At 40.1% G+C, this 23,075-nt stretch overlaps 1 protein-coding gene across 6 annotated transcripts in view; it reads left to right on the top strand.

Annotated features, from left to right (window-relative positions):
- LOC137274155 (LIM domain only protein 7-like) overlaps nt 1-23,075 on the top strand; it is a 111,290-nt gene that overhangs the window by 36,198 nt on the left and 52,017 nt on the right. For 4 of the 6 annotated variants that reach the window (XM_067807185.1, XM_067807186.1, XM_067807183.1 and 1 more), the window contains exon 4: nt 15,809-15,918. In XM_067807185.1, coding sequence (XP_067663286.1) covers nt 15,809-15,918 — 110 coding nt within the window. Of the gene's footprint in view, nt 1-6,253; nt 6,380-7,666; nt 7,762-15,808; nt 15,919-23,075 lie in introns of those variants that run through there. The other 2 variants (XM_067807187.1, XM_067807189.1) reach the window with 2 other exon arrangements.

The raw sequence follows: 23,075 nt of genomic DNA, 5'->3' as shown, positions 1-23,075 counted from the left end.
TTGGGTTACAAGTCTCCTTACTGAAATAGTGGACACCTATTTTCGGGTTTGTTCTGCTTGAGAAGCCTTGTATGTGAAGACGTCCTCCATGTCAAATTGCCTGACATACAGGACAGGTTTATGTCCCTGTTTACATGAAATGTTAACTGTCATATCACACTGTATGATGTATCTGGTCGTTCAGTCAATCTTCTCACACATTATCTAAGGAAATAAACTCATGTTAATTCATTCATAATGCTTTTGAGAAAGTATATGTGGATTTTTAAAACTATGATAATAAAAGGTTATGTTGGATTTATATGATGTATATTTTGCAGTATACTTGGGTAAGTCAATTTCATTTAGTGACTAATTTTTCCTTACATTTGCATTTAAGCAGTTGTTCTGACATTTGATGTCATACATTATAATTTATTGTACATTATAATTAATTATTACAATGTCAGTGGTTTTTAGAAATAATGTGAACTTAGTGATCTACAAGGAGGAGCTGCCGCTACAGTCACTCGGTCAACAAGACGATTACTAGTGTGGCCATTGTAGCTCACAACAAGAGGACTTTTTCCTAATAGATGCAAACATCCGACTGATACTAAAGCTTAATGTGTTTGACACCCTCTGACAACTTATGCAGGCACATGTATGTCAGTAGTTTCATTCAAAAAACCTACCCACAAGACCCAAAAGTCAACAGAGATAATTACAGGCATGTAAAGTGATGATGATCTATCTGTCTGTATCTATATGAAGCCAGGTACTGGTAACGCTGAGGCATCACCCACAAGCCCATGCCCGTATTTGAGAGCTACTCAAGATACCTGTTTTCTTTCTGGTGATCATGTCGGCTGTCCTCTTTGAGCAGAAACATGGAACAGTCACTTGAAGCCTCAAAACGTTCCCAAACATGTACCAGCATGATATCAGACCAGATTCAGAAGGGGGTTTCTTGGGCCCTCCAGAGGGTGCGCAGGTGATGTGTTATGTGAGTTTAGTTTTATGCTGCAGTCAGCAATATTCCAGCTATGTGGCAACGGTCTGTATACAATCAAGTCTGGACCGTATAGTACAGTCATCAACAGCATGAGCATTGATATATGTGATACAACACACTATCATGGATGACAACTTCTTTAATTCTTTTAACATGATTTTTCAAGGCTAATTCTTGCCCCTTCATCAGGTGAATAATGAGCATAGGTAACATTGCAGAATATATATAGGTATACATGAAGCCAGAGAGGTAAGATGCATATACAAGCACATAAATGTAGTTAGGTTTGTACAATCACAGAGGAGAGATGAAAAGGAGGAATGTTTTAACAGTACATGGTTGTTTACACAGCTGATAGATTGAGAGTCTATGAGTCCTTGTTGACACACCAGACAGAGGGTAGGTACACACCTTGATCTCTATTGATCTGAGGTTCTAATCTTCTGATGTTGATTGCTTCCCAAAGCTTCCTTCTCCATCCAATCACTGATGTTGGAAGCCAGGATCTCTGTGTTTTTCCAGTTGATGGAGTGGTTTGGATAGTTGACGATGTGTTCAGAAAGGACCGATTTCAGATCTAATTTTCTTACTGAAGTTTTGTGTTCTTTGAGTCTGATGTTGAATGGTCTGCAGGTTTCACCTATGTAGCTGCAATCACAGTTTATCTTGTAGATGCAGCTTCTGGGGTTGGGGTTGGTTTGAAGGCCCACCCACACTGACCAGTATGTCCACTACCTATCCAACCACCATCCACAAATAAAGCAAGCCATAGTCTCCATCCTAGCCAGACGTGCCAAAGCCATCTGTGACCCAACCCACCTCCAAGACGAAATTTACCACCTCAAGAGAACTTTCATCACCCTCAATGGATACCCAAAACAACTCGTTGACCAGACTATAGCCACAACCCTCCAGCATCAGAACGACCGCCTCCCTAAACCTGAGCCTGCACCCATCCGAGTCAACATTCCATACCAAGGCAAGATAAGTCATCAAATCAGCCGACTCCTCAGAAAAACTGCCAGTGTTGATGTGACCTTTTATTCTGATAAGATATTGAAAAACATCCTTAGAGCAAATGGAAGAGGTGGCAGTGATCAAACGAACCCCAACGCCAGAGGCTGCATCTACAAGATAAACTGTGATTGCGGCAGCAGCTACATAGGTGAAACCTGCAGACCATTCAACATCAGACTCAAAGAACACAAAACTTCAGTAAGAAAATTAGATCTGAAATCGGCCCTCTCTGAACACATCGTCAACTATCCAAACCACTCCATCAACTGGAAAAACACAGAGATCCTGGCTTCCAACATCAGTGATTGGATGGAGAAGGAAGCTTTGGGAAGCAATCAACATCAGAAGATTAGAACCTCAGATCAATAGAGATCAAGGCGTGTACCTACCCTCTGTCTGGTGTGTCAACAAGGACTCACAGACTCTCAATCTATCAGCTGTGTAAACAACCATGTACTGTTAAAACATTCCTCCTTTTCATCTCTCCTCTGTGATTGTACATACCTAACTACAATTATGTGCTTGTATATACATCTTACCTCTCTGGCTTCATGTATACCTATATATATTCTGCAATGTTACCTATGCTCATTATCCACCTGACGAAGGGGCAAGAATCAGCCTTGGAACGTCGTGTTAAAAGAATTAAAGAAGTTGTCATCCATGATAGTGTGTTGTATTACCTCACCAACTTCTAAATGCCTTTGAAGAATTTGATATATGTGATTAGGAACTGATGACATTTGTCAACCAAGTCAGTGATCCTGACCACAATCTTAGAATGTAAGTGTCACAAATGATCTATTGCTCGCCAGGGGCTTTGCACATCATAGGTTAATGGCAGGGCTCAACCTAGGATAACAGGTGATCATCTGTGGTTCAATGGAAGTGAAGCTGTACAAAGTCATAGGCAAGAGTTATGTCACAGGAAAGTGATCCAGTCATTGGATAGGAAACAGATCGTCTACAGATACAGAGGTCATACAATCAGAACTAGAACTGACTCATAGAAATTGTAACAGAATTATATTTTCAGGGAAAGCCTTTTGGATTATATATTTGTTGTGTATCATGTTTCACTGGTTGATATGCCATTGCCCACTGATGCACTGGTGAATTCTGCCTCAAACCAAATGGAGGTAACAAATACTCATGACTGATGACACATCCTGTGAATAGTACCTCTAATATTTCAGAAGTACTCCCACCGTTGCCATAGATGCAGTTGCACAGATCGATGCTCATGCTGAATCACAGGATTGTCTAGTCCAGACTTGAATATTTACAGGCCACCACCATGTAGCTAGAATATTGCGGAGTATAGCATAAAACTAAACTCACTCACTTTCACCATTCCACCCAAACACTAAATTTTTCTGCCTGTTCAGTTATTGCTCATTATTGGTTATGCATGATGTCTTTCAAAATGTGGCTGCATAGAGGCACTAGGCAGAGGGTCATAGGAGTAAGAAGTTAGAGAACAGCTGGCAGCGATGAGGAAGTCTGTTGAATTCTGGAAGATTAAAGTCTGATGAGAGCCAAATTGCAGGAATAATGACTGTGATGTAGTCGAGGTCACATATTGGCAGAACTCATTACAGTAATGATGTTTTTTTATTTTTCATTCATGCTGTTGAATACAGGATTGTCTGGTCCAGACTTGAATATTTACAGGCCACCACCATGTAGCTAAAATATTGCTGAGTGTAGCATAAAACTAAACTCACTCACTCACTTTCACCATTTTTCATTCATGTAGGATCTGTAGCCATATTCTGTCATAATCACATACAGTGGAAGCTGCCAAAACCAGCATCTGTCCAGTCCTTTGAGTTGTCAACACTGGCATAAAGTCTCAGTCCCATCCATACCTTGTGTATTTACCATCAGCTCTACAATCCAGCATTTTGCCTGAACCAGTTTATTTCTTCAGTCCCATTGAGTGTCGGTTTAGACAGCTTACACTGTACTTGTGCAAAAAAGGTTCACAGTCTTATTTTTAATTACTTTTGTACAGTGATTTAGAGGATCCAAATTCCTGTGTCCTATACACCTAAAAATTGACAATGGACACAATGAAAATGATTAGTACTTCCACAGGGACACATGAAAAGTCTAAATACTTTTTTTAATATGTTGATAAAGTAACAATATGTTATCATTGTGTCTGCTACTAGCCGGGTTATGACATCATTTGCAGTTTAATTACTGTGATGATCATGATACACAATACAATAGCAGTAACTGAATCGTAACAATATGTTAACATAGTATTGATAATAGTATTTAAGTGTCTGATGCCCCCATTGTGTAGTCCATTGTGCAGGTACAAAGTGACTGCAGTCCACATGCTGATTTATCTAAATACTTTGCATTTATTCTCACACTGCTGATTAATGAAGCTCAGTCTCTTTCTCCAAGAATACATACATCACAATTTAGCCATATCACTTTTGATACAAAAAAATGTGAGACAGATGCAGGCAGATGTCATACTCAAGAATCCGAAGCTCGACCTACCATATTCTTACAACACATGCAGATTTCACACCACATTTTCCAGTTTTGGAAAAATCATTGAATTTAAGAAAGAAATGATGAAATCATGGAAAAATCATGGAAAAACCTGTTTTTTTTATCTAAAATGTTTGTTAGCAGCACTTTCATAGGTTTGTTAACCCAATTTCATGAGTTAAATCTATAATGTGTGTATAAGTCGTCTTTGTTTGTGGTTAACTTATCATGTTATTGTGTACCACAATTACAAACAAACACTGGTTATTGCTCATGTGAAAATGGGGGCAGTGGTTCAGCCTAGCAGTTAACATGTTCACTCATCATGCTGTAGACTGTAGGATTTGATTCCCCACTTGAGTACAATGTGTGAGGCTAATTTCTGGTGTCCCCTGCTGTGACATTGCTGTAATATTGATAAAATCAGCGTAAAACCATACCCACCCACCCACTCACTCACTCACTCACTCACTTACTCACGCACATGAAAATGTCCCATGTACAGCAAGAGAAGCCATGGTGCATGTAGAGCATTGTTCATTCTGTGTGTTCAGCAGATTTGATCACAAATGGAAGCTGTACTATGACATTTGAACATTTGCTCCTTGAAGTTTCACGGTTGTGATTTCCATTTCTCTGTTTGTAGTAATTTATGCAGATATAAACATACTGAGATGTAGAAGATGGGAAGAATTCATATCAGGAAGTGATAAATACTTGGCCGATTATTTATACTCAACTGCAAAAGAAATGCAACTCTTTTTCATTTGTCAAGTTTTTAAACAGAAGACATAAAAATGAATGATTACTTTTATGAGATTTCATTTTTTTTCAAAACAAGCAGTTTTGTGGCTGTCCAGTATATTTCAAGTTCTTCTGAAGATTTTGTGGCTACTGAAGATTTTGGGGCTACTAAACCATAGAATGCTCATACAATTGTTACATTTTCATTGTACCCTGCAAGGATTTAATGAACAGTTAACTAAGTGTTTGGTACCTAGAATATGAACTTGTGTGCTTCTTTTAAGGGTAATACTAAACTTCCGGGCATTGCATGCATCATAGTATGATGTCATTCGATTGTTAGTGATACACCTTCTTGGCAGGGAGTTTGGCAAGTACTGTGGCAGCAGGTAATATTTTTCCCTGTTGTCACCCTCCTGGAAAGGGTGACACGGAAGCTTTTAAAGCATCATTGACCAATGAATTTAATGAATTTCTTATGAAGGTAAGATAACAAGGCATGTCAAGGTTGCTTGTCCAGACATATTCACAGTGCTGAAAGTTGGTATGAATCATTTTAGCATTGATACAAAAGTTTTGTATGGATCATCAAAGCAATGCTGAAAAATATTTTGTATGAATCATCATAACAGTGCTAAAATGTTCTGTATAAACCGTTAAAACAATGCTAAAAGGTTTTGTATGAATCATCAAAATATTGGTCCAAAAGTCTGTATGAATCATCATAACAATGCTAAAAAAGTTTTGTATGAATCATTAAATCATTGCTAAAAAGTTTGTATGAATCATTAAACCATTTGTCCAAGCTGAGCATCCCGAAAGAGCATATAATGTGCTGCCTGTCTGTTATATCTCCATTAATCAATAGAGCTGACCTGGCTTTGCCGACTATTGTAGAATAGACTATAGCCAGGTGGCAGACAGGTATCGTTAGCAGTGATCAAAGACAACAGGTGAGACTCTTTGTTCTGTCATCACATGTTCAGTTTACCTGAACACTGTAAATAGTGGTGGTGATTTGACATGGCTTGACCACTAGGCCTGTGACTGGCTGTATAGTTTATGGATGCTGTGGTCAGCTGTCTATCAAGGGCAGTCTCTGTGCGACAGGTAGGGGCCTGCCCGCATCATTGCAGATTTTATACCGCTTTGAGTGAGCACTGGCATTTATGTATCTTTTCACATCACATCAGTCTCACATCTTGCTGTCTGTAGATGTGACATGTCCATGTTGATGTAGATGGTCCTGCCTCACATCTTGCTGTCTGTAGATGTGACATGTCCGTGTTGATGTAGATAGTTCTGCCTCAAGTCTTGCTCTCTGTAGATGTGACATGTCCGTGTTGATGTAGATGGTTCTTTCTCACATCTTGCTGTCTGTAGATGTGACATGGCCGTGTTGATGTAGATGGTTCTGCCTCACATGTTGCCGTCTGTAGATGTGACGTGTCTGTGTTGATGTACTTGTGCCTGTCTCCCATCTTGCTGAATCTGACTATGACAGTGTGCCCCAGTGCATAAGTGCTGTTGTGACTGTGATGTGCCCCAGTGTATAAATGCTCTTCTGTGATTATGTGCCCCATTGTATAAATGCTGATCTGTCTCTGACTATGTGCCCCAGTGTATAAATTAAGATTTGCCTCTGACATTGTGCCCCAGTGTACAAATGCTGATCTGCCTCTAACAGTGTGCGCCAGTGTATAAACGCTGATTTCCCTCTTACAATGTGCCCCGTTGTATAAATGCTGTTCAGACTGTGATAATGTGCCCCAGTGTATGAATCCTGATCTGTCTCTGACATGTGATTCCCATGTATAAAGGCACATCTGTCTCTGACCGTGTACTGCAGTGTACAAATGCTGATCTATGATAATGTGCCCCAGTTTGTAAATGCTGGTCTGTCTCTGACAATATGCTTGAGTGAATAAATGTTGTTCAGACTGTGATGACATGCCTCAGTGTATAAATCCTGCTCTGCCTCTGACATGACATGTGCCCCAGTGTGTAAATGCTGATCACTCTCTTACAATGTGTGTCAGTGTAAAAATGCATATCTACCCTCTGAGAATGTGACCCAGTGTATAAATGTTGATCTGTCTCTAACAGTGTGCCCTAGTGTACAAATGCTAATATGATTATGACAAGGTGCCCCAGTATATAAATGCTGCTCTGACTGTGACAAGGTGCCCCAGTGTATAAATGATGCTCTGACTGTCACAAGGTGCCCCAGTGTATAAATGATGCTCTGACTGTGACAATGACAGTGTACATGAAAGTATAGTGCGACCCTGATTGTGACAGTGTGCTATTATTTCTGAGCTGTATGTTGATGTTTATGTACTGAGTGTTATGTGTTCAGAGTGACAAAAGACTAAGGTATGTTGACAGCCTGGTTCTGTAGCTATATGCCCCAGTCAGTGTGACAAGCAATAGGTGTAGGACAGAGACTCTGCTCACTTTCCTGACACAGGTGCCCATTCCTCCATGTACAGGTGAGTCCATCAGTATTTCACCAGCCTTGAACACATAATGTACAGATGAGCCCATGAATATTTTCCCAGCCTTAAACACATAATGTACAGAAGTGCCCATGAGTATTTTCCCAGCCTTAAACACATCAGGTACAGATGAGCCCATGAATATTTTCCCAGCCTTAAATACATCATGTACATATGAGCCCATGAATATTTTCCCAGCCTTAAACACATAATGTACAGAAGTGCCCATGAGTATTTTCCCAGCCTCAAACACATAATGTACAGATGTGCCCATGAGTATTTTCCCAGCCTTAAACACACCATGTACAGATGAGTCCATCAGTATTTTCCCAGCCTTGAACACATCACGTACAGATGAGTCCATCAGTATTTTCCCAGCCTTGAACACATCACGTGCAGATGAGTCCATCAGTATTTTCCCAGCCTTGAACACATCACGTACAGATGAGTCCATCAGTATTTTCCCAGCCTTGAACACATCACGTACAGATGAGTCCATCAGTATTTTCCCAGCCTTGAACACATCTGCCTTGTGAAAGACTTAAACAACTGCAGATCTTAGCACAGCAGTTGGACAGTCAACCATGGTATTGCAGTCCTACACATAATAACACCAAGGTGAACACTGGGTGTGGTGTAGGTGACACTGTTTACTGTTTAGCTGCTTCCATAGGTCATGTTTGAGCATTTTGCCTGTCAGAAATAGTGATTATTAGTTTCTTATGCATGTGTATCCTTTCAAGTGTACATCGATAAACTGTCATAATATTACATGTTCGTGCGTCTTCTCCTGGGTACAAACATGATGTATGGTGAAGTAGTGATTATTAGTTACTTAGGCACTTGTATCCTGTCAAGTGTACATAGATAAAGGCTATCATTATATTGCAGGTTCGTGCATCTTCCCCTCGGTACGACATGATGTATGGAGATTATTTTACTTGTTACATTATTTTTACATGACATTTTATACTTTAGCTGATAATGTTTGATTCTTGAGGCTGTTGGACAAACTAATCTTAGTAATTTTGAGTCAGTTAAGGCTTGTATTAACAGTCATCTTGGTAAAGTAATTCTTGGTGTATGAGTATCTGTACCTAAAGCTCTTAATCTGCTGTACAACTAGCACAGGACACCTTGAGTCATACAGTATGGAATGAGTGTTAGTGCCACCCTGCTTGTAAATTATCACAGTAATACAAGATAGCAGGTGTGAAGCCGATAATACCACTTTGTAGAATATTCCAGTGAGACACAGAATGTGTAAAATGAATCTTGTGATACAGTAGACTTAGGGAAGTCATCAGTAGTGTGTTGTTTGAACTAGATTCTACATGTAGACCATAAAGTGGACACTGGTCAGTCACTTGATGGTCAAGACAAGGAATTATATTGTGTTCCACAAATTTGCCAGTGGTTCCCAGGTGAGAGGCTGAAGGCCACTTATTATCTGTAACTGTATGTGGCAGAAGAATGTAATACAAAGCTGACTAGACTGCTGAAAGGTTGTAACTGGCAGTTCTAAAGAGATAGTTTTTACTGTACATTGGACATAAGAATGTTATTTCACCCAAAAACTGTTTCCACTGATGGCAAGTGTGTATTAAACTGTGCATTATGTTAATGTCATGCTTCTGTAGGAGTTCACCTGTTCATAGAGGGTTTCCTCTGCATACCTCTAGTTTAGGATAGTGGGTACTTGTACTGCTGAAACATGTCTGCCGACTTACGTTGCTATCAATCAGATCAGTGTCACCATCACTGCTGCCACCCCTGACTGGCTGGGTTGGAATACTGGTCTGCGATAACCCATGCTTGTCACAAGAAGCAACAAATGGGAACTACTGGGCAGACTTGCTGACTTGTTGACACATGTCATCGTTTTCCAATTGCGCATATTGATGCTTATGCTGTTGATCACTGGATTGTCTGGTCCAGACCTGATTATTTACGGAGTGCTGCCACATGGCTGGGATATTGTTGAGTGAGGCGTAAAACTTCACTCACTCACTCACTCACTCACTCACTCACTCACTCACTCACTCACTCACTCACTCACTCACTCACTCACTCACTCACTCACTCACTCACTCACTCACTCACTCACTCACTCACTCACTCACTCACTCACTCACTCACTCACTCACTCACTCACTCACTCACTCACAGCACTGCTGCCACAGCTGTGGGAATTGGCTGTCCTACTAATCTCTCCCTGGACACTGGCCAGCACAGCATGCCAGCCATATATTGAATGTTTCTTCTTGTGTTGACACCTGTCAGGTACGTCCTCTCATGACCCAGTTATTCTTACCAACAGCTGACATAAAGCTTTTTGTGAGGAAGACCATTTTTCCCAGCTACATCATAGCATAGATATTTACTTGCAGGCAAAGCCTGTGTATTAAGAAGACAAATAGGGCGGAAACATTCCGTACTGGATATCAGCGTGTTTGCAGCAGTCATTGCCTGTAGTACGTTATGTACAACTAGATTCATTAATGTTTAATAAAAATGCATGTTCCTCTCCGTTTCACTGACTATCTTGAACCAGCAACTAGTTCAGATGCTGCAGCAGTATGATAATGATCAGAGATTACAATTATAAATTAAACCAAATTTCAAGTGAAAGTGGTTAAAGATTGCTAATCATTGCTGCTTTACTGGGAAACTGAAACATGTCTGCCTCTTAGGTATTTTAGAGGGCTCATGATATTGCACCCTTGACTCCCACCCTGTCTATGCTGGCGTTGTGAGGAGATCCATACATACAGGAGTTTGTCCTTATGATTTGATTAAATGCTGAAAGATTCAAAGTTTGCCCCAAGAGATTGTGGGACGCATTAGGGCACTAGCAACTTTGGCATGTTTAGCTGTAACTAATGACTGTAAGTGAAGGACGTTTTGATGAGTAACTAGGGTTGGTGTAATGAAAGTTACCCATGAAGGTCCTGGGCCCTTGTTCTCGAAGTGTTCGTAGCCCAAAGAATTCTTAATTTTGATCGTGGCCAATGTGTTAAGAATGGGCTTAAGAAGTTCGTCGCGCTACAGATGTTTCGAGAATAGCTAGCCTTGTTAGAATATTGGTCTTCCGTTAGCCATACTTGTCGTAAGAGGCGACAATGGGGATCAGTTAGTCAGGCTTGCTGACTTGGTTGACACATGTCATCAGGGCCCAACTGTGCAGATTGAGGCTCATGCTGTTGATCATTAGACTTGATTATTTACCACTGCCATATGGTTGGAGTATTGCTGAGTGCAAACTAAACTCACCTACTCACTGTAAGGAAAGGTGTATTCAATACTGCATGCAGGCCTTTTGGCTTTACCACAACACACGTTTGTGGAAGTCTCGGCTGAGCGGGCTAGACGGCTGACTTTGTGTGCTGGCGATAAGTTGCCTGACTCTGAAGGTGCCTGAGGGTGCGGGTTCGAATCCCAGATGGTACTCAACCAAAAAAGTACTAGAATTTGTACTTACTAAGAAAGTGAAGTTCCAGATATGACATATGTTGCATGTTTGTGTGACTGCATGATTATTAGCAAAACACTGAGACTGTGATACAATCAAGGGTGACTAGATTAGAGATATGGGAAAACTGATTCAAAACATCTGGGAATATTGACATATAGTCAGTCACAAATCAGACCGACCTGTGAAGGTATGGGTTAGAATGTTGGCCTTCTGTAACCCATGCTTGTTGTAAGAGTCGACTAACGTCAGATCGGGTGATCAGGCTTGCTGACTTGTGAAGGTTCCAGTGAAAAATAGGCCTACAGCAAACCATGCTGGCCATAAAAGGCGACTATGCTTGTCGTGAGAGGCAACTAACTGGATCAGGTGGTCAGGCTCTCTGACTTGGTTGACATGTATCATTGGTTTCCAATTGTGCAGATCGATGCTCATGTTGTTGATCACTGGATTGTCTGATGCAGACTCGTTTATTTACAGACTACCGCCATATAGTTGGAATATTGCTGAGTGCGGGGTAAAACTAAACTCACTCACTCTCCGGCTGACTTGGGTGTCACATGTCACCAGTTCCCAGTTGCCCAGATCGAAGCTCATGTTGTTGATCACTGGATTGTCTGATGCAGACTTGTCTATTTACATGTCACCAGTTCCCAGTTGCCCAGATCGATGCTCATGTTGTTGATCACTGGATTGTCTGATGCAGACTCGTTTTTTTACAGACGGCCGCCATATAGCTGGAATATTGCTGAGTGCAGGTAAAACTAAACTCACTCACTCACCGGCTGACTTGGGTGTCACATGTCACCAGTTCCCAGTTGCCCAGATTGATGCTCATGCTCTTGATACCTGGATTGTCTGGTCAAGACTCGATTATTTACATACTGCTGCTATATAGCTGGAATATTGTTGAGTGTGGCATTAAACCAAACTCACTCACTCACTCACGAATCAGACCATCCATTCCTCCTTTGACTTGTGTGTTTTACTGCAGGCCAAGTCTTACCCATGATGTCCATAGGCCTGTATCAAACTGACGTTAGAATACATACAACAATCTTAACATTATACAGTACATTGCATGTCCACTGGTATTGGATGTGTTGTGTGGTGGGGTATGATGTAGAAATGATACGTAAGAGCTCTACTAATCATCCCTTGTGTGTCTGTTTTGCTTCTATGACATGGATGTTGACCTAAGCACATACCGTGCATTCCAGCAACATCTGGTGTGTCAGGAAAATATTGACTTTTCTTGTATAGGCCCAGCTGGTGCTTTCATATGCTGGGACCATCACATGTAAACATGACCAAGGGAGATAACCAAGTTCATTATTCAACATACTGAAGGGAGTAATTTTGACAGTTTCAGGTGATATGCCCAAGCATGGCCCAGTGTATGTATTCTATACAAGTGTTATGAAAGTTATAGATTGTCTTGTCATTTATTGTGCTTATATTGCTAAAATCTGAAAAACAAACTGTGCTTATACCCCTACTGTTACCATGTACCATGTGTGTGTGTGTGTTCTGTAATGTACCATGTGTTTGTATTCAGTAACATGCTCTGTGTGTGTGTGTGTGCGTGCATGCATGACATACCATGGGTATATTCTGCACTTTGCTGTACTGTGGTAGTGTTTTATGATCAATTGTATTGTCATGTGTTACACTTATGAATTGAATGGAAAAGAATTTTTTTACAAGGAAATAGTTTGTTTTTGACATTGTTTTTCAACTTATAAGGATTTTTTTTACACATTCCATTACTTTCAGAGTCTAGTGTCATGTACCCTAGGTGTACCGTTTGAGGCATACATTTGTATATTCAGTTACTGCTGTTGCAGATTTTCTGCATAATTCTCCATACTTGTTCACTGATTCACATGCTGAATTTGCAGATGCATTCAGGCTGGGAAATATTACCTGAACCTTAGCATGCTTTGGTTTTAGTTTCAGAGAATGTTGTTGAGAGAATGCCATGTATGTAGGCCTCCATCAGACAACTGCCTGATCTTACTGACTACGAAATGTCAAGTAGCTGTAGTAGACTACTTTCTCATGAGGATGGTGTGTCACAGATTTTCTTCAAATATATTTCACTTGCTCTGGAACAATCTGATGTATGTTTAATGCTCATGTTACCAGTGAAAGTCAGGGTGAGAATATTGTTCTTTAGTAACCCATGCTTGTTGTAAGAGGCAACTAACAGGATTGGGTGGTCAGGCTTGCAGACTTGGTTGACACATGTCATTGGCAGTGGCAGAGATCAATGCTCATGCTGTTCATCACTGGGTTGTTTGCTGCAGACTGATTATTTACAGACTGTCGCCATATAGTTGGAATTTTGCTGAGTGTGGCGTTAAACTAAACTCACTCACTCATTGATGCTCATGTCATGGTGAAAAAAGTAAATAAGTGTGAATGGTTAGTAAAACTCTAAACATATAGCATTTGACAGGCATTGATATTTTGTGAACAGGTTTCATAGTTTCCAGTGCTTTTGCTGAACATGCATGGGAAATCTTACTCAAATATCAAACTCAGATGTACAGAAACAGGTGTCATCATACAAGTGCAGGGAGAGTTAACAAGTCAGTCAAATGTACAGAAATAAGTGTTATCACATGGGTCCAGGGAGAGGTAACAAGCCAGTCAGATGTACAGAAATAGGTGTCATCATACAAGTGCAGGGAGAGTTAACAAGTCAGTCAAATGTACAGAAATAAGTGTTATCACATGGGTCCAGGGAGAGGTAACAAGCCAGTCAGATGTACAGAAATAGGTGTCATCATACAAGTGCAGGGAGAGTTAACAAGTCAGTCAAATGTACAGAAATAAGTGTTATCACATGGGTCCAGGGAGAGGTAACAAGCCAGTCAGGTGTACAGAAATAGGTGTTGTCACACAGGTGCAGGGTGAGTTAACAAGCCAGTCAGATGTACAGAAATAGGTGTTATCACATGGGTCCAGGGAGAGTTAACAAGTCAGTCAGATGTACAGAAATAGGTGTTATCACATGGGTCCAGGGAGAGGTAACAAGCCAGTCAGGTGTACAGAAATAGGTGTTGTCACACAGGTGCAGGGTGAGTTAACAAGCCAGTCAGATGTACAGAAATAGGTGTTATCACATGGGTCCAGGGAGAGTTAACAAGTCAGTCAAATGTACAGAAATAAGTTTTATCACATGGGTCCAGGGAGAGGTAACAAGCCAGTCAGGTGTACAGAAATAGGTGTTGTCACACAGGTGCAGGGTGAGTTAACAAGCCAGTCAGATGTACAGAAATAGGTGTTATCACATGGGTGCAGGGAGAGTTAACAAGCCAGTCAGATGTACAGAAATAGGTGTTATCACACAGGTGCAGGGGGAGTTAACAAGCCCATCAGGTGTTGTCACATGGGTGCAGGGAAAGTTAACAAAGAGGTCAATGAAGATCATGTCTTCGGTGGAGGACATTAGGTCCTGTTGGTATGAATTTACATATATACTCCTGGAAAAGAATAAGAAAACACATGAACATACAAGTGTTCCTTTATTTCCCCTGGCATGGAAATGTTTTGGACTTAGTCTTAAAATGGAGGGATGGGCTTCATTTCTGGAGCAGAACTCAAAAACCATTCAGTATTTTTTTGCAAAACTTGCTCGATATATCAGTCAGAACCTAAAGTGGCGCCCTCTGCTATTTACAGGATTTTGTGATATATTATTTTCTTGATGTCCATGGAAATGTTTCAGACGTAGTCTCAAAATGGAAGGATGGGCTTTGTTTCCGGAGCAGAACTCAAAAACCATTTGATATCTTTCAACAGATCTTGGCAGATACATGAGACAGATCTTGAAATGGTGCCTTTTGCTGTTTACAGATATATGGCATTTATATTTTTCATGATTTCCATGGAAACGATTCAAACTTAGTCTAAAAAATCATCAATTAACTGTCAGATGATTTGTCCTTTCAAATATGTGGGGGCCGGGGGGATATGTCATCTTCTGATGACTCTTGTTTTCTTCTAGGTTTCTTCATAAGGAACGCATTGCACTGCTGGCGTGGGCTACACAAAACAGAAAATCAGTTGTCATGTCCTACAAAGGATGTTAAAAGATAGTACTCATATTTGCCCAACCTGATATTTAGCATTTAGAGGTTAAAATAACATCTGATTGGCCCTATGTCATTTTTCTGTCCCTGCGTGGGGTGTCCATGTTAAACTGTGTCATCTCAGTGGTTGAGCTTTGTTTACCAGTACAAGCACATGTCCACCCTATCCTCTTTGCTACAGTTTGTGTCTTAAATAATCCAAAGTTTTCATGTTTGACTGTTTTTAACCATGAAGTAACTGATAAAATAGTTTAAGTTTTCCAGGCCACACTATCAGCTTGACCCCTGACAACCTCAGGATGTGTTGGTTATCTGAGCTATGGTGGTCAAAAACGAAACTGAAGGCCATGCATTTGACGTATGAACTTTGGAGATGACCTAGGAGAGTGAGCTGTTACCACTGAGTCACAGCATAAGTTTCTTCTTAAGCATAAGTTTCTTCTTAACATTTGCTTTTTTCTTTTTACAGGACAACCTTAATGTGTTTTTGAGCTCTTTGAAGAACCATTTTGGCCTCCAAGATTCACATTTGTTTGATGTTGCTGACCTTGAAGACTTATCACAGAGAGCAATAGCAGAGTAAGTATAAGACATGTTGACCTTGTCAGATATAACATTGTCACCATCTTAATAGAGTCACTAGCAGCTGTAATACAAGAGACCTAGACCATGTCAAATATAACAGTGTCATCATCCTGATAGAGTCACTAGCAGCTGTAATACAAGAGACCTAGACCATGTCAAATATAACAGTGTCATCATCTTGGTAGAGTCACCAGCAGCTGTAATACAAGAGACCTAGACCATGTCAAATATAACAGTGTCATCATCTTGGTAGAGTCACCAGCTGCTGTAATACAAGAGACCTAGACCATGTCAGATATGGAAAGTCTTAAGCATGTTGATGTTTTCTAGTCTTAGCACTCTTATATGGCAGCGTCCGAAGTACCTGCATGTTTTCAACACAGACTACCAGATTCTCAAATTCACCTGCCTGACGGTTGGGTTAGAACTGAGACATGTATTTGAAATGAGTGTTATTTTCTTCAGTATTTTACAAGTCTTAAATTAATTACATGTAGTAAATTAGTATTTATTATGGGTGGGTAAATTGTGGACAAGGTTGGCCAGGGTTGGTAAGTTTTACATCTAGCCAGCCCCATAGTTTGGCTGAAAGTTTTGGGAGTTACATACCCTGTTGTATGGTTTGTTATGACATTTGACAGACTGAGGTTTTCCCAGTGACACTGATGAGCGCACTATTGATTATGCTCATGGTTTGTGTGTAGCTTTTTCTGCTTCATTAATCAAGCCTCCATATCATTTATTGGTTAGCCTTGTTAACAAACCTGCACATATTAAATACTTTGTCAAGTTCAAACCTGTCGCTACTGAGCAACACTATCTCCTGATGGTATTCGTGATTCGTCATAATTCATTGTATCAAGGGAGTTAAGCTTGTGATTGTATCCCCGGTCTGGTGGAGAATCCACCAATAGGCAGATGTGTGCTCTGTCTTTGAATTACCGCGGCAACTACCTATGATATCTGTCACAGTAGACTAAGAGTTAACATAGCACCCATTAGTGTTTTATAGTTTGTCATGGGAACTGTCTGGCACAGTCTTTTTAAGGTTACCATGGCAACAGGTGTCATGAAGGGGTTGAGGCCTAGGGGCTTGGGGCTTGGGGCTGGGGGTAGTTACAAGGTCATAAGGAAGACCTGCGCTAGATTACCCACATGTGAACAGTGTGAAGCCCATTTCTAGCCCATTTCCCTCTCATGGTATTCCTGGAATATTGTTAAGAGTGGCAAAAAAACATACTAATTAAATGACTGTTACTTTAAATGACTGTTTCTATGGTAACAGGGCATCTGTTAGTGCCATAAAGGTTACCATGACAACTGTCAGAGTTCTAAAGGTTATCCTAGGTTGGTACCTCTGTCAAGATGATATGAATTATGAATGTGAAGATTTGGGTAAGAATTGATCTTCAACCACCAAAGTCTGTTGTAAGGGGTGATAAGGAGAATAAATAAGTTGATGCATGCCATTACATGTCAGTGATTTGCTTGTTAGAACTGGCGTTCAGGATCCTCATACTACCTACATTGTGCAAGAAGAATGATGACTATTTTTATGGATTTACAACTTCTTTATTCTGTATAGGAGATGTTTCGACATACATTCTAAGTTCGTAGTCAAGCAAGTGATAGCAGCATTAGAATCTATGTCAAAATGTCACCTATTCAGAATAAAGAAGTTTTATATCCATAATAATAGTCCTCATTCTTCGTCGACCCAACTTCTAGAATGTCAGTCAAAGAAGTCAACTTGCAGCAGATCAGTGTTATCTGTAGGTGATATGTTTCACCGTATCTCCTTGTTCATTCTGCAGCTTCTACTGCTTTACTTGACATAAACACCGAGTGTTCGCCATGTTGAGTCAAGGGTACCTGTCACTCAAATAGGTCCTGTCCTTGGACTAAAGATGGCTGAAATTAATTTGGAAAGGTTTGAAGCATTTATACTTTCCCTAAGCATGCATATGAAACTAAAACAGTTGCTTTGCGTGGTCGCACATTGAACTTGATTCATTGTATTATCTGTTTGTGGAGGCACCTTCGTTGTGTGTGAATAGATCACTGCATTTGAGACAGCAAGTCTAGGGATATGAGACACAAGGAGATTGTGTTCTCACTACTGGCTGTCATTCATCGATAACCCTCTAGTTTGATCATCTACAGTAATGAGCCCTGCTACAGTAGCCACAAGATCTACTCATGGCCATGTGTGGCCCTGACTGTGTGTATACAGGTAGATGTGTAGTGAAGACGAGTATCTGTATGGAAATCTACACCAGGTGTATACAGGTACATGTGTAGTGAAGGGCAGTATCAGTATGGAAATCTATACTAGGTGTATACAGGTAGATGTGTAGTGAAGGGGAGTATCTGTATGGAAATCTGTACCAGGTGTATACAGGTATATGTGTAGTGAAGGGAAGTATCTGTACGGAAATCTGTACCAGGTGTATACAGGTAGATGTGTAGTGAAGACGAGCATCTGTATGGAAATCTACACCAGGTGTATACAGGTAGATGTGTAGTGAAGGGAAGTATCTGTATGGAAATCTGTACCAGGTGTTATGCAGGTAGATTTGTAGTTAAGGAAAGTATCTGTATGGAAATCTACACCAGGTGTATACAGGTAGATGTGAAGTGAAGGGAAGTATCTGTATGGAAATCTGTACCAGGTGTTATGCAGGTAGATTTGTAGTTAAGGAAAGTACCTGTATGGAAATCTACACCAGGTGTATACAGGTAGATGTGTAGTGAAGGGGAGTATCTGTACGGAAATCTGTACCAGGTGTTATGCAGGTAGATTTGTAGTTAAGGAAAGTATCTGTATGGAAATCTACACCAGGTGTATACAGGTATATGTGTAGTGAAGGGAAGTATCTGTACGGAAATCTGTACCAGGTGTATACAGGTAGATGTGTAGTGAAGACGAGCATCTGTATGGAAATCTACACCAGGTGTATACAGGTAGATGTGTAGTGAAGGGAAGTATCTGTATGGAAATCTGTACCAGGTGTTATGAAGGTAGATTTGTAGTTAAGGAAAGTATCTGTATGGAAATCTACACCAGGTGTATACAGGTAGATGTGAAGTGAAGGGAAGTATCTGTATGGAAATCTGTACCAGGTGTTATGCAGGTAGATTTGTAGTTAAGGAAAGTATCTGTATGGAAATCTACACCAGGTGTATACAGGTAGATGTGAAGTGAAGGGGAGTATCTGTATGGAAATCTGTACCAGGTGTTATGCAGGTAGACGTGTAGTGAAGGGAAGTATCTGTACGGAAATCTGTACCAGGTGTATACAGGTAGATGTGTAGTGAAGACGAGCATCTGTATGGAAATCTACACCAGGTGTATACAGGTAGATGTGAAGTGAAGGGAAGTATCTGTATGGAAATCTGTACCAGGTGTTATGCAGGTAGATTTGTAGTTAAGGAAAGTATCTGTATGGAAATCTACACCAGGTGTATACAGGTAGATGTGAAGTGAAGGGGAGTATCTGTATGGAAATCTGTACCAGGTGTTATGCAGGTAGATTTGTAGTTAAGGAAAGTATCTGTATGGAAATCTACACCAGGTGTATACAGGTATATGTGTAGTGAAGGGAAGTATCTGTATGGAAATCTGTACCAGGTGTTATGAAGGTAGATTTGTAGTTAAGGAAAGTATCTGTATGGAAATCTACACCAGGTGTATACAGGTAGATGTGCAGTGAAGGGAAGTATCTGTATGGAAATCTGTACCAGGTGTTATGCAGGTAGATTTGTAGTTAAGGAAAGTATCTGTATGGAAATCTACACCAGGTGTATACAGGTATATGTGTAGTTAAGGGAAGTATCTGTACGGAAATCTGTACCAGGTGTATACAGGTAGATGTGCAGTGAAGGGGAGTATCTGTATGGAAATCTGTACCAGGTGTTATGCAGGTAGATTTGTAGTTAAGGAAAGTATCTGTATACAAATCTGTTCCAGGTGTTATGAAGGTAGATTTGTAGTGAAGGGAAGTATCTGTATACAAATCTGTTCCAGGTGTTATGCAGGTAGATTTGTAGTTAAGGAAAGTATCTGTATGGAAATCTGTTCCAGGTGTTATGCAGGTAGATTTGTAGTTAAGGAAAGTATCTGTATGGGAATCTGTTCCAGGTGTTATGCAGGTAGATTTGTAGTGAAGGGAAGTATCTGTATACAAATCTGTTCCAGGTGTTATGCAGGTAGATTTGTAGTTAAGGAAAGTATCTGTATACAAATCTGTTCCAGGTGTTATGCAGGTAGATTTGTAGTTAAGGAAAGTATCTGTATGGAAATCTGTTCCAGGTGTTATGCAGGTAGATTTGTAGTTAAGGAAAGTATCTGTATGGGAATCTGTTCCAGGTGTTATGCAGGTAGATTTGTAGTGAAGGGAAGTATCTGTATACAAATCTGTTCCAGGTGTTATGCAGGTAGATTTGTAGTTAAGGAAAGTATCTGTATACAAATCTGTTCCAGGTGTTATGCAGGTAGATTTGTAGTTAAGGAAAGTATCTGTATACAAATCTGTTCCAGGTGTATACAGGTAGATGTGTGGGGAAACGAAGTATCTTTATGAAAATCTACAGTCATGTGTATGCAGGTAGATGTGTTTTGTGTGTCCTTTTCTTCAAAGTGACAGATCTTCAAGAAGATTTAGACAGTGACCTGCACTGTGTATGTTTCAATAATCTATTGTCGCTGGTGGGTAAACATTTGGACAGTAGTCAATCTCCTAGTGATACATACCTCAGTGAGAGTGGACGGAACACAACACAGTCACATCCTGCTTTGCTTGTCTGATAGGAAATTCTTTCGAAACTTTTTTCAAGGGTAATTATTGGCTTTGGTACAGTATTGACCATACTGTTCACAATATTTGCCTCATGTCAATTGAATCACAGTTACAAGACAGCTGGAGTGATGGTTCACGATTATTCATTAATATCAATCATCAAATGCTTACTTCAGCATATGGTATATACTATATACAAGTTTGTGTTTACTCATTGTTTGTTAATCATTTCACCTGAACATGATCATCTTTATGAAACAGTTGCCCGTTGTTTCCTATAGATATGCTTAGTGTAGACTAAATACAGCAAGTTATATCCAGGTAATAGTGGACAGCCCTCATTACCCATTCAGGTGTGCAGTGTTTATTTACAGTGACATACATGTGTCGAAGTCTGCATTCCATGGAGCTTACACATTCACTTGGATAAACATGGCAATAGAAATACACAATACAAGTACAGAGAGCATTTGAATGCTTGTGTAATTGCAACTATAGAACATAGTGCAGGTGTAGTTGTGTTTATCCAGGTAATGTCAATTAAAGGACATAATGCAGGTGTAGGTGTATATGCCAGGTAATAACAAGTACAGGACATACTGCAGGTGTGGTTGTGTAGACCATGGTAGTAAGAAGTATAGGACATACTGCAGGTGAAGTTGCGTAAACCATTAGGTAATATCAGTTATAGAACATACTGCAGGTGTAGTTGTGTAAACCAAGGTAATAACAATTATAGGACATAATGCAGATATGGTTGTGTATACCCAGGAAATAACAATTATAGGACATAATGCAGGTGTATTTCCGTATGCCCAGGTAATAACAGGTATAGGACATAATACAAGCGCACTTGTGTATGCTCAGGTGATAACAATAACGCGTAGAGGACATAATGCAAGTGCAGTTGTGTATGCTCAGGTGATAACAAGTAAAGGACATAATGCATGTGTATTTCTATAAACCCAGGTAAGACTGATTATAAAATACAACATAAGGTATACTTGGGGTTACTATGACAGTGAGAGAATCTGTTATTGTTTGAATATCAGTGCTGAACATTGCAATGAACAATACCTGAAACACCACGAACAAGTAGGGTTGGTCTACATTATTGCTCATCAAGTACTGCATGTGCTTTTGTTTCAATGTTACAGCTACTGTGCTTACCCTCTTGTAATACAAACCAGTTATAGCTACTTGAATCTATGATCATTGCTTAAACAACTTTTATCCTAAGTTGAATAATATTCTAAGATTTAAATGTTTAATTTGCAGTCTTAATTTAACTTTATTTGATTTACTTTTTTGTTTAAAGTGAAATTCATTCGAACAGTTTCAATGCAAACACACTATAGCTGTCGTGTTCAAGTGGGCAGCTGGAGAGTATTTTGTGGAGAATGGTGAAGAAGTAGAGGCGACCATTCAGATGCTTTTCCCGGTGAAAATGTTACACGTCACACTGGATACCTTGAAAACAGCACATCCTGTCTGTAGTCCACAAGCACCAATAGTTCTATTCAGATTTTGCCAGCTGTATCCTCTTTAGTTTTAAGAGCATTGTAGGGAGGAAGGTTAAATCTGCTAACAGCTGACAGCGTTTATAACCTCTTTGGTAGCATATTGTGCCCTTGCTTGAACTTTAGGCTGCTATGAGATTGCTTGGACTTGCATTGCCATGTGCGATTGATGGTTCGTGCACCCTAGTTACCCAAACTTGTTAATGCCATAGGTCATGTGTTACCTTGGTTACCCCAACACATACCATGTAAGTCATATGTTTCCAGGATAACCCATACACATTCATACAATATAAGTCGTGTCACCAAGGTAACCAATACACATTAATACCATGTAAGTCATGTGTCACCAAGGTAACCAATACACATACCATGTATGTTATGTGTTACCAAGATAACCACACACATTCATGCCATGTAAGTCATGTGTCACCAAGGTAACCAATACACATACCATGTATGTTATGTGTTACCAAGATAACCCACACACATTCATACCATGAAAGTCATTTGTCACCAAGATAACCAATACACATTCATGCCATGTAAGTCATGTGTCACCAAGATAACCACATTCATACCATGTAAGTCATGTGTTACCAAGATAACCCACACACATTCATGCCATGTAAGTCATGTGTCACCAAGATAAACCACACATTCATACCATGTAAGTCATGTGTCACCAAGATAACCACATTCATACCATGTGTGTCATGTGTTACCAAGATAACCCACACACATTCATGCCATGTAAGTCATGTGTCACCAAGATAAACCACACACATTCATACCATGTGTGTCATGTGTTACCAAGATAACCCACACACAT

This window comes from Haliotis asinina, chromosome 2, assembly GCF_037392515.1.
Source record: "Haliotis asinina isolate JCU_RB_2024 chromosome 2, JCU_Hal_asi_v2, whole genome shotgun sequence".
In the NCBI taxonomy this organism is placed as follows: Eukaryota; Metazoa; Mollusca; class Gastropoda; order Lepetellida; family Haliotidae; genus Haliotis; species Haliotis asinina.
This window is presented reverse-complemented; position numbering and strand designations above follow the sequence as displayed.